The 16,901-nt window shown below is 35.8% G+C and overlaps 1 protein-coding gene across 5 annotated transcripts in view; it reads left to right on the top strand.

The window, feature by feature from the left end:
* The window catches only part of LOC117214419, a 77,073-nt gene that overhangs the window by 14,587 nt on the left and 45,585 nt on the right, over window positions 1-16,901 (top strand). For all 5 annotated transcript variants that reach the window (XM_033460522.1, XM_033460524.1, XM_033460523.1 and 2 more), the window contains exon 2: window positions 6,974-7,765. In XM_033460522.1, the coding sequence (XP_033316413.1) occupies window positions 7,351-7,765 (415 nt within the window). In that variant the 5' untranslated portion in view covers window positions 6,974-7,350. The remainder of the gene's footprint in view (window positions 1-6,973; window positions 7,766-16,901) is intronic.

Genomic DNA, 16,901 nt, shown 5'->3' with positions numbered 1-16,901 from the left:
ACATTTCACATTTAGATCTGCTTTAAAAAACCAAAGAAAATAAGAAATTCAATGAATAAAAGTTTGCATAGATCACGCAAACGTGTCGAGAACGCACGAAAATGATCATTTTTAGACAAAGTATTTTAGACTCACCGCAGCCTTCAATTCTCTATTCGAACCACCATGTAAAATCACTACAGAAACACCTTTAGCTGATGAACAAGCAAATTTCAAGTAACCACGATTCTATATCGGTATATCGATGTACGTTAAACAGAGTTGCTAAACGGATCGAAAGCTCGTAGCCTTTGTGATGGCAAGTTTTTGTCACGTGACACGAACAAAGGATAATTCGGGTACTGGGCGGGAAGTTTAATTAGTTGAGGGAAGTCTAAAACCATTACACGTGTCGGTTTGGATCGGAAGTGGGACCGGTATCGGCTTTTTAATAGCATACTGTCGAGCTGTTGCTCAATTTGTTCCCTGTTTTGTGCCAACAACTTCCTCAGGCAGAGTTTAATAATATTCCGAATAATAAATAGATCTGGATTACCATTTAGCCGAAATTAATTGCAACGGTTGATAAATAGTTTTATAATGTATAAAAGTATAAAACTAGATTATTTGCATTTCCAACTTCTCTGTATAATTAATTATATTCTGTGGAGTTTTATTAGCAATGGTAATTGCTGTGGAGGATTTCAGTGAAATGTTTTTATCCGAATATTTTATAAGAATAATAAATTTTCATTTTATTATTGCAACAAAAGATCAGAACGGAAATCTTTTTCATATTAACGATGTTGTTTTCAATTGTAAATAAATTTTTTCAGATCTCTTTTCTTATATAGAATATAATTCGACAAACTGTATTACGTTATATAAATTATCTAGATAATAAAATAATATAATTTGTAGAGACAATACGATGATATAGATAATATAGCTAATAGATAGTGTATAATTTTTAATTATGTTCTACATGAAAAAATTCTCTGCAAACAATTTATTTAATTCTATTATCTACATATTATTTATTTCATTTCAAAGCTACATTTAAACATAAATAAATGATCCATTATTAAAAATGAATAAAAGATTGATGTGATATTCAAATCCTCTTCATTTTACGGAATACTTTTCTCCGCTGATGTAATTTGTAAGAGAATCCCGCCATAACTCGCATAATGGAAGTTCGATCGATATTCATCGATATTTACTGTCTCCGATTATCGTTTCCGTTTCCTGTTCTACAGTGTTCCAGTTGTCGATGATTGAAATTAGAATTATGTCAGGCGTGGAAAGATTCTCTTTGTCTAGGTCGACAAATTCCGATGAGGGAAAATTTTGATCTTATATTTTTGACCTATTCTCGCCAAGTTCATAATTCGCATGGTTCGATTAAGACTCTTTTATTAGTTCTTTTGCTCTCTCCGTTCGGTTCGGATCGTCGCGTTAAATAAACGAGAACACGTTAAAAAAAAAGAGTGTTTCGTGATTCCTACAATCTGGTTCGCGAAATTAAATTCCGAGTGTATTGTGTTTTGGATTTCTATTGTGCAACAGGATTTTTATTCACTGTGCGGCACGATATTATTTTACGTTGAATGAAACAGAGGTTATGATCAAAAGGTTCGTAAAAATTTTCTAGTTTTCTATATTATTACGTTTCTACCTTTTTGCGACTGTTGTCATAATGTTAAAATTGTAGTAGAGTGTTGTTAAAGTTGATTAAAAATTAATTGTAATTAATTAACTGATCGAAAAGATTCTTTCCGATCTTCGATTTTATAGAATTATTTTCTTGGACGAAAAATCTGTTCACTTTTCTATGAAAGTTATTTTACGTCTACTGAAAGTGATTTGTAATTTTTTGAATGAAAGTCATTGCAATTAAGCATCTACTAATAACAGGATTTCATATGCAAATCAAATTCTAGGGGAATTTCTGGAACCATTGCTTCTCAAATGTATAAAATTCACAGAACCCTGAATTTATCAGTGTTTCAAATTCTTGACATTCTAGAAATGACATTTTTGACATCCTAGGGAACTTCTAGGAACTAATTTCCGCATACAGAATTTTTTTTTGAAAACATTTAAGAGGTAGAACATTATTTAGGGATTTTATTTAATATCTCTAGACTACTTATCATTTCCGCCTTAAATTGGTGACAGTCGACGAACGATAGTTGGTAACGCTTATCGGAAAAAGCAATCGGGAATTTCTGGACGCTAAAGCTGAGAATGAGGAGAGGGGGGTGGAAGGATAAAAGCGCGGGATAATTGAGAGCGAGTGCTCCAATTATTCGGTCATCGAATAAAATGTCGGCTGGCTGCTTTTTAATTCGATATAGTAACGCGATTTCTGAAGTCTCGAGGCGCGTTAAAGTCCTGTCCGATTTGAGCCGCGTGTTGCATTACCAGCTAGTCAATTACATTATATTTTTTCGAGCGGCCTTTGAAGTTTAACCATCTATGTATGTAGTATTAAAAAACCTGAGAACTGAACCAGGTAAAGTATCAATAAATGGCCTCCGAGTATAATTCTGTAAATTGCTCCAAATTTTAATGAGAAAATTAACATTATCGTAGCATCCACGGGTCATTGCGAGAAAGTGAATTCTCAAGCAATCTTTGAAATTTAACTAGATGCAAATGGAAACTCTGGGTTGAATCAAGTTGTCTATCAAGAAAGGGTCTCCAGTTATTATTCTATGGACCTCTTATGATTCTTTAAAAAGAATCGTTTTTCACACAGCCTTCAAAGGAGAAGCATTATGAGAAAATAGATTTTTATTAAAATTGTACCGGATATAAGAGTGGGATTGCAGTGGAAACGTACACACCAGAAGTTGTATTTGAATAAACCTTTTAAAATCTTAGGAAATGGAGGGAAATAGTGGAAGGAAGCCATCGTGAGACGGTAAAGTCAGCAATTAACAGGAAACAAGATGAACCCTTTGGCTCTATCATCGTAGCAAGAACGATTCTAGGAAGAAAAGCGACTACAAAGGAGAGGCAGGATGAAGGTATCGCTGATTTATCGAGTCTGAGAGCGTTTCTTTATAAAGGCGGTATAGAAAAATCACGAGACTCTGAAAGCCTGACCTGGCTGTATCTATTGGTATCAAAGACGAAGACGCAAAATCGTAATACTCGTCGCGAAAGAATTTATCATCCTCGAACAACGAGATTTCTAAGAAGATGGATCCTTTCTCAAAAGATCAAGGGTTAATAACCTTAGCAAACCTTATTAAACTGGATGGATTCCATCAACAAATAAGAACAATTTTATGTCTTAATATAATTAAAGTGATTTTATACTTCGTTTCTAGATAAGAGAAATGGTATTTTAATCTAATCTAACCTAACTTAATTTGGTTAATTTAGGTTAGGATCTAGCGAGTATTTCCTAACCTATTTGTCTTTCAATATTGGCTTGCTGTAGTATTTAGACTCGAATAAGTAATTTAATTAGCATCTTAATTTAGTAGGAAAAATAGTAATTTTTTGTGAGATCGTAAGAATTAGTATCATTCTATTGTTTGCACACCTGTTATGCACACAGAGTATACATATAAAATAATTCTTAATAACGTGATTTTAACCTACAATAATGATTTCGAAGCGAATATAAATTTTAATGTAAATATAAGTATAAATTCCAATGTTAATGTACTAATAATATAAAATACCATAACTTTGATTTACTCTCCGTATAAATTGAGAAGAAATATGAATATTTTAAAAACAATCTCCATATCCGTCGGAACTTATAATTACACGAATCGGATTCATGTAGATTCTCTCACACTCAGAGCTCCAAACAGGTCTGAAACCATTGAAAACCAGGAACAAAGAGAGCCTAGCTGTCGGAAACTCTCTTAGAAGTTCCCTCATCGAAGTCCATAATTTGTTCCGAATGAAAAGCGTGTTCGAGATGGGACGTGTTAATTGCACAAAATGGCTTATCGCAATTTGCATAGCTCTCGGCGAAGAATGTCGTGGAAAAAGGAATAATCAGCGTTCACACTTACTGCAGGATTGGGTTCAATTACTTAAAAGGAGTCGAGCTTATCTGCTGGAATTTAATACGTGCAGCTTTTTCACCGCCGTGGAAAATAATCTTTTAAGGAGAATTAGCTCGACCATCTTAATACAACGACAGCGTTATTAATCCTCTGAGGTTCGAAGAACATCCGTAGGACGGCCGATAAAAATTTTTCATCTGAAAATAGAATGTCGAAATCACTCGGTTAGGTTAGGTTAGGTTAGAGCTCAGCAACAAGTATCTCTCAGTGTACTATACGGAAATGAGGAAAACCAGATACGGCGAATGTGATCTAAGTGCACTGTACTGTTCAGTCTATGAGAAACATTCAAAGTTAAACGTGATTTATGTTATTTCTGTAAATAATCAAAGTAGTTGGTTATGTTAGGTCTGAGTCTCTTTCCGTGAGTTAGGTTAGGTTTCAAGGAAAAATTACAGACGGCTAGAAATAAAATGCATATCAAAGAAACAAGAATGGAAAGTACACAAACATAACTTTATTCATATATTTTACAAAAAAATTATTCAGATCTTCAAAAATGTAACATTGTAAATATATAATGCTGCTGCGAAAAATTACGAATTGACCATATTCTGACAGTATAGAAAAGTAAGGAAACAAGTAAGGAAAACTGACATAATACCTCGTAAACTTATTTATTTATAGCCCCGGAGACGAATATATAAGAAAGTTCGAAATTCAGCGCGATTTATGTCGTTTCTGTGACTGCGCAGTCATACGACAGATTATGTTAGGTACGTAATCCATCAAAAAAAAAAGAAGAAACATCAGAACGTTAGATTGATCAATAGATTCAACTTTCCTGTGGTGCTGCGAATAATATTATATTTACGATACTACATATTTAATCACAGAAAAATGTCCTTGGGTTTAGATTAGGTAGATGCACGTAGAGATAGAAATATATTTTCGAAAAATAAGAAAAAAATTTTGTCTACTATCCACAAAAAATACAGGGTGGTTGGTAACTGATGGTACAAGCGGAAAGGGGGTGATTCTAGACGAAAAAAGAAGTCGAAAATATGGAATAAAAATTTTTCTTTCGCGGCTTTGTTTTCGAGAAAATCGACTTTGAACTTTGGCTCGGTACGCGTGCACTTTATCACGTCTCGTTATAACGGATCTCATTGTAGATCGTTGTCTCGATGGAAAAATAAAATAAAAAAATTTTTATTCTATATTTTCGACTTCTTTTTTCGCGTAGAATCACCCCCTTTCCGCTTGTACCACCAGTTACCAACCACCCTGTATATTGTATTTTTATATCACCAAACTATGGGCAACATTTGTACTGTGAAAAAGTGAAATATGGACAGAAGATGGAAATACGTGGTCGTGATATAAAAATGAAATTTCCCAACTGTAAATGGGTGGCGGTAGTCTTCGAACGAAGTCGAGTATGCAATTAAACGAGACTGCAATCTGAATGAATTCAACGTATTCCATCCTCCAGAAAAAGACACATTGAAATTAGATTTAAATCACCAGGGACCATTTACATCACGACGTCCATGTCCCCTCGAGTTGAAATAAGAAGATGTTTCCCGTCTTTATTCAGACGCACTGAATAAGTCGTTTACCTTGTAAACAGAGCGCTCCTCGTTCCGTGGAACAAACGGCTGAGCCTTAACAAAGTTAAAACGGGTGTTCGTTAATAATTCATGAACCGTTACCGTGGCACAGCGATTACTTAAATAAATACTGAATTAGATCGCAGCTTGGAAAACGTCAATGAAAATATCGTCGAATGTTTAAAGAGGTTTTACATATTTTACGATCGAAAACAGGCTTTTAATCTGAGGAATCGCCGTAAGCTATGAAACAATAGAACATAGAAACAACATAGAAACTTGCATTGAGAATTGTGCAAATAATACTATAAAATCCACTAAATGCTAATTTCTCTGGAATCCTATCTATGCTCTTTTAAGAACAGAGACACCTAGATGGAAGATTGGAATAAGCAACATTAAAGCAAAGTACAGTGCAGCCATTAGCTGTACCAGGATTTAGAGTGTTATATAGCGACACGGTATGACTAAGGAATGAGGTAGCCGAGCCAGTAATAGGCGACTCCAAATAGTTGACATTGTTTGAGTTGGGAGGGAAGGATTCTGACCTAGTAATGATTGTTAATCCAAATTTACTGGTGATGAACTATAACGTTCCATAAGTAGATTACTGCTATGACCCCGCCAAATTAATTGGCCAATTCTATTAACATTCATTGGTATTACAGTATTAATTATGAAGCCAGTCATGTTGGTAACAAACCGCTCTTTTGTACTCTAGACCAGAAATGATCATCCATTTACAGGGTCTCTTTCGTGAATCTTTAATACTTTGTCACAGTAAATGCCCAACTCTGAAAATGTTCACTGTCATCATAAAAACCTAAATATTCAGTTGCCCACATTTATGAAAAAATGAGAAAAACTGACTGACCCCATACTCAGTCCCTTATATATACAATATACCAATTATTGCAATATAGGATTATTCACATTCAGATCTCCCGTACAGTCAACACACAAATTATCACACTAATACACCAATTCTATTAAAATCCAAATTTCCAAAGATTCCAATGTTCCCTGTATATCATCACATAGAGAGCCTAGTCTACATCATATCTGCAATATGATTTGTGCACACATTAGGAGTAACTTCAAATTAGACTTCAAGTTATTGGCAAAGCTTCCAATCCTCCCAATTCCAAGTCAGGAATCACTTTCCACTTTCAATATTACCAGCATAAACACCAAGTATATCTTCAAATAGGAGCCCAAAATATTTTCAGAGTTTCCAACCGACCATTTCAAGCAAAGAATCGCCTTCCATCCTCAGTATGGTCACCGCGTAGATCGCATCACAGTCTCTTGAAACCCATTAACGAGTCGTCTTCTTTGTTACAGACCAACAACCAAGGTCCACCGATGGCCATCTAGTAGCCGAATCTCCAGTGCACCACACTCTCATAAATACGCGTTGAAGCACCGATTCACCAGGTTGGAGGGAAACTGCTGCCACGTCGTCACGAAGCTGCAAAGAAACGTAACGGCCGTAGAGACATCGAGGGTGGCTCGCGTGCCAAGAAGATGCGACTGTTCGCGTGGCCTGGCAGCGTGACTCGCGGCGGACTCATAAACGATGAATTGGCGGGCAGCGATGTTGGCTCAGCCGAGAAACGCGGCAGCAGCAGGAGCAGCAGCGGAGGAGGCAGCAGCCACGGCAGCCAGCGAACCGGCAGATTGGACGCGCGATCGGGCGAACGGCACACCATCGGCTGGGCATGTACGTCATCTACCCGGCAGACGAGCTGTTGCGTATCTATGAGAACCCAGACCGTGATCCTAGTCCAGTGTTGACCGGAGATCGTCGGCCGAGTTGTCAGGTGACCGTGATCGCTGTCAACGAGAGAAACGACCGCCCACTAGCACCAAGTTGGCTGGATAGCTCGAAGAAGTGGAAAGAAAGGAGAAAGGAACGAGGACAGACACGTAGAAGAAAAGCGAGCCGTAACGAGGCTCCGCGTAGCCACGAGGTCGCGAAGGGTACTCGTCGCGAACAACACGCCAGGACTATGCAAAACAGTCGCGTTGGCGCCGGCGAGGATGCCGCCAATCCTTTCAAGGATCTCATACAACCGGGGCTCAGCGAGCCGCTCAAGCAGCACAATGCCGCCGCGCTCAAGCTCGTGCAGACCGGTGAGTGCTTTAGTTCTATCGCCAGTTTCTTCGCGTTTTTCTTCTTTTATGGGCTTTTAATGGGATCTTACGGAATTATGGCTCGTGGCTATTTGAGGACGCGAATACTGGATAGTTGGGGTAGATTGACTGTGAATTTATACGCTCAATTATGTAATTTTATGGGTTAGATTATATTACCCATAGAGCCTACAGTGGTTTACGCGATACTTTATAGGTTAGGAAATTTAACAAAATTTGAAGGCAGGATTTGCTTATATTTATAAAGAATTTCCCTTAAGAACATTGTTCATCCTTAGCATTTATCAAATAATTTTATTACGCCTTTCTCTATGAAAACAGAATAAAAAGTTTCTTCAGCCTGGTCGATAGCTCAGCCTAGGATTTCCATTAGTAGAACGAAGTACTGAAAAGGTAGTAAAAAATAAGTAATAAAAAATTTTTAAAGTTTAACATTATAGTTGCGAATTATATAGTTGGAATATATACTTAGGATTGGATAAATTACCTTTATTTTGGAGATAATTCTGTTTAAAATTAAAGACGTTTCTACCATAACTCTAATATAATCCTATGCAGTTCCAATATAACATAAGTTCGAATTTTTACTGGTTAAGCATAATCATTTTCCGCAATTCTCGTGTGGAACTTGGTTATTTTCTCTGATCGCTACGTGATAAGAATACAAAAGAGGTAGATTGTGTATCGTGAATTATTAATATCGAGGAAAATGTATTCGCCAGGAGAAATGTATTCGCCGGTATATATATGCATCCGAACTTGCTTCAAGGCCAGCATTAGTACATTAGTATATTGTATAAGTATAATAGCCAATAATGAATAATAATACTTACGACCCTGATCTTAATTTCTTCCTAACCTCAATTCGTTCTGACGCCAAATTTGGAATTATTACTTTTGATCCTTCGTACGATTTTATTGTAACGAAGTAAGTATAGAAAGGTTAATTAAAGTTTCGGAAGTTAATTAGACCTAATGAAATTACATGTAATATGTTTACAATGGATTACAAATGAAAATGATGGATTATGTATTCAGCCACTGCAGACGTGCACTATGCAAGAATGCGCTTTCTTCCTGGACTATTCTGTTGTTTCGTAATTTAGAATATTAGGTTCCGTAGTCGAGCTCGTGACACGAAATACTTCTCAGCGATATTCACAGAAGTAATTTACCTGTACCGCAATGTTTCCTTACTTGAACATGTATTCATAATTTTGCTACACGGTACTTAACCTCAAAGAGAAATACCAAAGTCTTTTTCATTTTAAGGTTGGAAGGTAGCTGCTTTATAAATTTGAAAATATTGATTCGGATTTTAATATAGTCTCTGTCCGTAATTATTTATGCTACAGATAGCACCATTATTGTAAGCCAAAGTTGTATAAAAAGATAATAATAGTAACTTTTATTTACGTTTGATAATTTATTCTAGGCAGAATTCTCCTAAAGTTTCCCTGGATAAAATTTCAATTAGTCCTAGTTGCTTTAGCCAAGCTTATAAATAAAATTCTTTCATAGAATTCTCCAGGGCACAAATCCAACCACCCTAGTTACTTTAATCAAACTCAATTAGTAAACATATTACTAAAACAAAATAACTACGTTTAGCAAATTGTCTCTACCGAGTAACAAACTTAACCCTCTCCTTGTGTTATAAAACTGTCATATAAGCATTCCATTATCTTGTTATTCAAACGTGAGTAACACGATTACACGTGCCACGATCAAAGGTCCCCCATATACTCGTGTACACAGCTTTCCGTGTTCGAAGCTATTTTCCTTCGTATTTAGTAGTATAACAGAGTTGTACGTTTAGGACTTGACATTGTTCGTTATGGCATAGTCGTGCTAGGGAGTAATGCACCATAGACCCCATGATACGTATCTAGATTTCATGCTTAGAGATCGTAAGTCACCTTAGAGTTGTCCTAAACAGGTCTTTTCGGAGGTGGATTGCCTGTACAAAATGAGGGAGGGCCAATCTCCAAGCATAAACTTATAATTTTAGCTAACTCCCTAGATTTATGACCAATTTACCAAATCTTTTCGTGCTTTCGTAATTTCTTTCCAGCATTCTTCCTTTTCCCTAGACTCGAAGCAAAAATAAGCTTGACTAATTCCCTATCAAATCTTGATTCATAACCTACCAAATCTTTTTCCGATTTTTCAATTTCCTCGGTATTACTTTTCGGAATAAATTAAATATGATTAATTCACAATCGATAATTTGCTTGATCGTTATTTCATTGCCAGAATGCTTTCAATCATTAAATACAGCGTATGTTTTGTGCGATCAGTGTTGCCAAAATTGTGGCATGATCGACGACAGCCATTTTAACTACCGCTAGAAATAAAAGATTCTGCGATATCAACGAGATAGACGGAAATCTTAACCGGAAAGGCAGACATTTTGGCACAGGTTCCCCTGAACTATTTTCTTCGTTCATCCAGACCATCCCTGTATAGTGATATCCAACTTTTTCCATTGGTCTTGTCGCCTGTAACTTATGGCGACGCTGTAAACGATAAATACACGGGAAAACGAGCGCTAGAATGAAGCAAAGGAATTTCATGGAAAATTCGTTGGCATGGAAACTGTCGTCATCGTGGCGTCTCCGAGTTCAGAGTTCGTTGAATTGGTGTCTTTCCAGCAAAGCTGGATAAAGCAGACTTGAAATATGGAACACGCGCAACATATTCCGAACTCAACAAAAATTGAATATTTCATAAATCCAACTCCCTAGTTTCATAGTAATAGGTTATATAACCTAAATTATAAAATGTACAATTCTCTCTACTAATATAACTACAAGTCATATGTAATATGATTTTACAGAAAATATTTTGCTATATTTTAATGTAACTACAAGTATATAGAGAAATAATTAGACATATAAAAAATGGTTCGTGTTTGTAATTATTTTGCATAAATAAAAAACTATAGAATTATTTCTCCTACATCTACAATTACAATAAAAGGAAGTATTCTATGTAAAACATGGATTTTATTGTATAGGACAGCAAAAAAAAAAATGATGGAAAAAGATTATGGAATGAAAGGAATTCCAAATTTTGGAGGTTAGATTACAATCTAGAAATGTGGAATTACCACAAAGGTCTGGCTTTATCAAATTTCCATAATTATAATAAAATAACAATTATATTAGACCAAACTATAATCATATTAAAGCACAGAACCTATTTTACGTAAAAAAAGCAGATTCTATCCATCATCCATAATTCAAAAACTGGAATAATTTCCTCTGCTCTGACAATGTTTTCCGGGAATGTTCGGCTTTTTCTCTCAATTTTTCACCAGACCCAGACACGGAGCACGCTTCACAAAGGAAAAATCACGAAATTTCGACAGAGAAGGGTTTCCCTTTGCTCCAGCTCGGTTCCTCGGTTCCCGCCGAGAGAAAAAGTACAAATAGAACTGCTGTGTAGTGAACAGAGAGCGAGATGGAGAGAGCCAAAAAAAAGAAAAGAAAAAATGAATTTCGGAGGCGTACAGGGTCGAACTGAAGAGGCGTGTGCCGCATAAAAATAACTCGACACGATGACATAATTGTAAGTTATTGCTACCATAAAACGACGTACACGTGCTTCGTGAAACGACACGCTGAATGGGTTGGTGAGTCCCCCCATTTATAATTGACCTGTCACTGTTACGGCAAACGATGCTGTTCTTCGTCTCTCTTTCACGTCTTTTTCTAACGTGTGGGTGGCACGTGATGGATACAAGCAATCAGGATCGTCTGATCTCCGTCTGGTCCAGCCTGTGAAACTTATTAACGAAATTTGTGAACACGCTCCATCAAGTTACTGCTCAACCATATTACAAAAAGTGACATCTGCCGTTCTCTTCGCAAATGTTAGGTTAAGTAACTGTGTCAAAAGCACTTTGATAAAATGAAAGAAGAATTAAACGGATAAAAAGCCTTGGGAAAAGATTAAGCTGATTAAGAAGAAGGTAAGAGCAGATAAAATGAAAATGCAGTACTGGGATTAGTCAAGAAAATGAAAATGCATAGAAAGTCAGAAAAAGAGATGTTCTTTTTTACATTGAAATTGAAGCAAATTGAATGGAGAGAAAATATTGATTCTAATTTAGGGAATTAAATTAAATGGAAAGAGAATGTAACTCAAGATAACCTAGATGGTCTAAAATTAACATAAGAATTAAGTATACGTGTAACGATATTGAAAACCAACCGTGTCTAATTGCTAAGTCAATTGTATCAGCCTCTCTACGAAATCAGCTAATTTAAAATTATTTGATTCTATCGAAAGCGAACCTAACCTAATTCGATGGAATATCGATAAAAAAAAAAAGAACCAATTTTCAGTGACAATTAACCTAACCTTGATCGTCTAAACGCTACAAACTTAACTAAGTTAATAACAATCTTAAAAAGCAAACAGAATCAATTGCAAGTCAAGAAATCGATTCTAACCTGCGGAATTCAATTAAATTAAAAATGAACCTAACTTAACCTCGCCTACGAATACGTAACTCGCCTGCATAATAAATTATACTATGCATTTCACAAATATCAGATTCAACAACAGCGTGAGAAACGTTTACACTGTCGTGAGATAATAAAAAGCCAAGTTCCCAAGAGTGGAAGCGCCCGCGTCGAACGAGGAAGCGAAGAATTCATTATTCATGGAGGCAGGTCAAGCAAGCAATTCCAAGTGGACGGCCATCGAACTGGCCTGCAACAAAAATGCAACAAAACTAGATTTTTTCGCCCCTCTTGGCTCGTAGATAGCATTAGAAGGTGCGAATTTTACCCGATTCGTTGGTGGCGTACTTTTTCACGGTTAGCCTGTTACCTTTGGGGCCAATCACGCCGGCACGAGGCGAAGATTAATTATATCGAGCCAAAGCCAGGGGTTGTCGCTTCTATTAGGAAGTCCTCCTGTCATCGGTCTCTGTCACGCGCGATTTTATCGCGCTCCAGCCTCGAAAACTACGCTCACAGGCCGTACGATCTGATTAACCTTTGTCCACGCGATGCCGACCATCTACCTGATCCAGTCAGGGGATAATAAATTTGCCAACTTTTTAAAACTCTGTTTGGAGTGAAGAAAAGGTCCTTTGATAAATAGTTTTTCATTTTGGGACGATGAGTCTTTAAAAATATTACATTTTCTTGTCTTTAGAAGAAAATTGGAATTCTTAAGGTTAGATGGCACTGTATAGTTATAGGTTACTGCGAAGTTTAGATTCAGTTGAGATTAAGTTACTTAGTTTGTAATGAGGAACTGGAAAACAATACATTTTCATGAATCTTTCTTGTCTTTGGAGGAAAATTCAAGTATTAACATTTAGTTAGTACTGCTGAATAAGATCGTTCTACAAGATTACATTGGATTACATTGAGGTTAGATTTTCTAATGTGAGATGGTAAATTTAAAAAGCAAGTTTTATGATTTTTTTTACTGCTTTGATTGTCTTTCTAAGATCTTAGATTTTCTAACAATTAGAATATTAACATTTACTTGGTTTTGTCATAGTTATACGGTATTACAATTTGAATTAGATTTAGGTTAGGTTCCGATGAAATTACAAGAAACAAATTCGCACAAATTTATCATTCGAAGATTTATTAAAAAGTTCTGGCAATGAAATACGAAAAGAACCATATTCTGGTCTCCAATATCGTGCGAGCTTACGCTATTCTTGTTTTATATCCAAGAAGCTCTGAAAGAAAAAGTCGTAAACTGATATAAAGAGTTGATGATTGATTCTTCCTTTGGATGAAGTGAGGCGAAATCAAATCAAACTTTGTAGAGTAATAAATCCGGTTTACTTTCCCCCTGTCGATTTTTTATTGACATACAAGCATTTTGAAATAACAAGGTGTGTTTTAACAATAATAACATCCATTATCGATTTGTCGTTGTCTTGTGTCATGAAAATAACAAGTTTATTTTGATTCCACTTCTTCTTTAATTTCAGTTAGACTTCTCAATAATGCTAGATATTAAATACGCAACTTTTTGAATTTAACTATTTTCTGATGAAGTTTAATGGGAACCACCCTATATTTAAATAATCGTATTCATATTCATAAAAGTATATATATACAGGATGGTTGGTAACTGGTGGTACAAGCGGAAAGGGGGTGATTCTAGGCGAAAAAAGAAGTCGAAAATATAGAATAAAAATTTTTCGTTCGAGGCTTTGTTTTCGAGAAAATCGACTTTGAACTTTGGCTCGGTACGCGTGCACTTTATCACGTCTCGTTATAACGGATCTCACTGTAGATCGTTGTCTCGATGGAAAAATAAAAAAAAAAATTTTATTCTATATTTTCGACTTCTTTTTTCGCGTAGAATCACCCCCTCTCCGCTTGTACCACCAGTTACCAACCACCCTGTATACATAGATTTGTTACAGAGATTTATTAAAAATTGGGAAAAAGATTTACCGAACGATTTATGAAAGATTCACTTTTGCAAATGTTTCTACAGGTGTCCGAATACTTTCGTGAACCTGTGTATACAACTTTTCAGTTATTATACAGGCTATCTGGCACGTTTGGTATAGGTTAGTTTACATGTGGTACATCGTATCTTTTATTGCAATCAAACGGAATGAATTTTATTATAGCATTACACGTATTTTATGCGTATCTTTCCGTGTCTTTTAAAACCGTGGCTACAAAACAGTAACAATAATTATTTGCGATAAAACGACGTGTCACGATGTTCTGGTGACACAAATGTCGCGTCACGCGACCGACAGTCCACTTTCCTCGAGTAGTCGTCGTTATCGCGCTGGTTTTTTTCCTACTTTCTTCCTCTTCCTTCTCTGTGTGCGGGTTCGCTTCGTTTTGTAACGATCTTTCTTTTTTCTTGCTCGATGATGCAAATGGGGCTGTTAGTTGATTGGCTGCGCCCGGAACAATTGGCATTTCGTAAATTGAGATCATCCGACGCGTCGAACAAAGAAATACGCAAATAATAGTGGCACCATTAAGAATTGCACTTTCTTTGGAAAATAAAAATTGAAAAAAGAATTTTGTTAAATTTATTCTAATTGCTTTCTGCAATGGGTATTGTAAAAAATGTTGGTATAATTTCTTTCTTTATTTTTTTTTTCACATTTCAAATTATTACAAATTATTCACATTTCAAATATAAAATATAACTGGCTTTATTTTATTATTGATCTATATACAGAAATATCTAACGTAGTATTATTGCACAGATAATATCTAATTTAAATATAAAAACATGTTAATTTTGTAAAATAAAATATATTTCAAAATACCAAATGTAAAAATATTTGTTTCCAATGTAGTCCAATCTAAATAGATACACAAATAATGGAAAAGGTCAAATATTGGAAAATTATGCCGGAAGCATCAAAAGGTTTCTGTTAGACAATAAATTAGCTGTCTGTACCACTCGTCGTAAATGTAGCAATAAACACATCAAAGTGAAATCGTAGAATTGCATCGTAAATAATTCTTTTGAATGTAAATATGCAAGTACAGATTCTCCGTGAAATTTGCTCATGCATATAATAAGTACAGAATACAATTATTATTTAATTATCTCATTCTTGTTTGCTTAATTAACGCTTTATTGATTTCCATCGGGTTCATGGTAGAAATAAAATCAAATCTCCACATAAAAAAAATTTTTTTTTGGATATGGTTTATTATAAATAATTATTTAGCGCATACGAAAAGGAACAAAATAAAAAAAACTTATGAAAAAGGAGGAAGATCCCAAGGAGCGTGAAATTTCCATATAAAACCTGTTTTTTGTAGATACAAATCTATCACGGATAATTATTTAGTGAACAAAAGCTGGCATTTAAATTTTTATAAAAACAATAATAGGAAAATGACGTGACTCTTGTGTTGCACAAAAACTGGCAATTTGATACATTAACGAATGAAAACTTGTTTTGTACGTTTTACGATACGCCTTTATAATTCCATCGCGAAATTTCTTAGAAGCGTTTTAATGTTTCCCCTGAAGGCAGCTTAAAGAATAAAACGATTAACATTTGACAGGATGATTAAAGAAAAGCATAACATTCTGCGTAGTACCTGTTTTAGAAAATTACTTCCTCACACTTATTAGTATTTAATTTACGCTTGTAGTAATATTTTTCAAACCATAATTTCCATACACCGAGTGGACCAAAAGTTTCTAAATACTATCATTATATTTAACAATGTAGCAATATTATGAAAAAGTAAGATCTATATTTATTTCTATATGTTCTTAAACACTTGGACTTATCATAAAAAAAATAAAAAGAACCATTTGTATCATAAATATCATAATATTTTTTCTACCGTACAATTTAAGCGAATATCATGCTTATAATTTACTGTAGCAATTTAAATCACAATTACAAATAACCAAAAAAGGTATAAACGACGCTCCAGATGCCTATTCGCGAAATTGCCCTGAAAATCCGCAAACGCTTGGCAGCGTTCCACTTCCTTTTCTATATTTCACTCTGTAAAAGCATATCCTAACTTTTGACCCATCTGCATCTCAAGAATGAACATCGTATCATCGCAATCTCATCGCCAACATACATGGGACTTACCATCCCATCAGCCATAAACGTTTGTACGGGGAAAACCCGATGATGGCGCGACGATCGCGGTGGACATCGAATATAGAGCACACAGAGGGCAGGCTGGTCTCAATGGGTATGAAATTGAATGATTACAAACCACATCGAACGATCGTCCATCAGGAATCCAATTTTGCCTCTCGAATCCGTTGTGGCGAAATGTGTCGAGATTCGTCAACCGAGTCACCCTTTGAACGAATCGTAGCCGGTAATCGAATTTCGGACCGACATGACCGATTTCGTCGGTTCACTTAGGAGAAAGCGGAAATGAAGCGAGCAGATGCCGTTTTTCCGCGAGGACAGGGCACTAGTGATGGTAGTTGGTTTATCTGGTGACTTCCTCGTGGAAACGAATTCTCCTCGGAGTATTTCGCAAGATTACATCCAAGACCTCGTTACCGTGGTATAAATAGAGCTTTCCTGCTGGCGTGGATTCAGTTTAACAGCCGCGTAGAGTGGCGGCCGCGACGGGTCCAAACAATCTTCGGTCTGTCA

Source organism: Bombus bifarius, unplaced genomic scaffold (assembly GCF_011952205.1).
Source record: "Bombus bifarius isolate JDL3187 unplaced genomic scaffold, Bbif_JDL3187 scf7180000009200, whole genome shotgun sequence".
Taxonomy (NCBI): Eukaryota; Metazoa; Arthropoda; class Insecta; order Hymenoptera; family Apidae; genus Bombus; species Bombus bifarius.
Note: the sequence above shows the minus strand (reverse complement) of the source record. Positions and strands in the feature narration are given on the sequence as shown.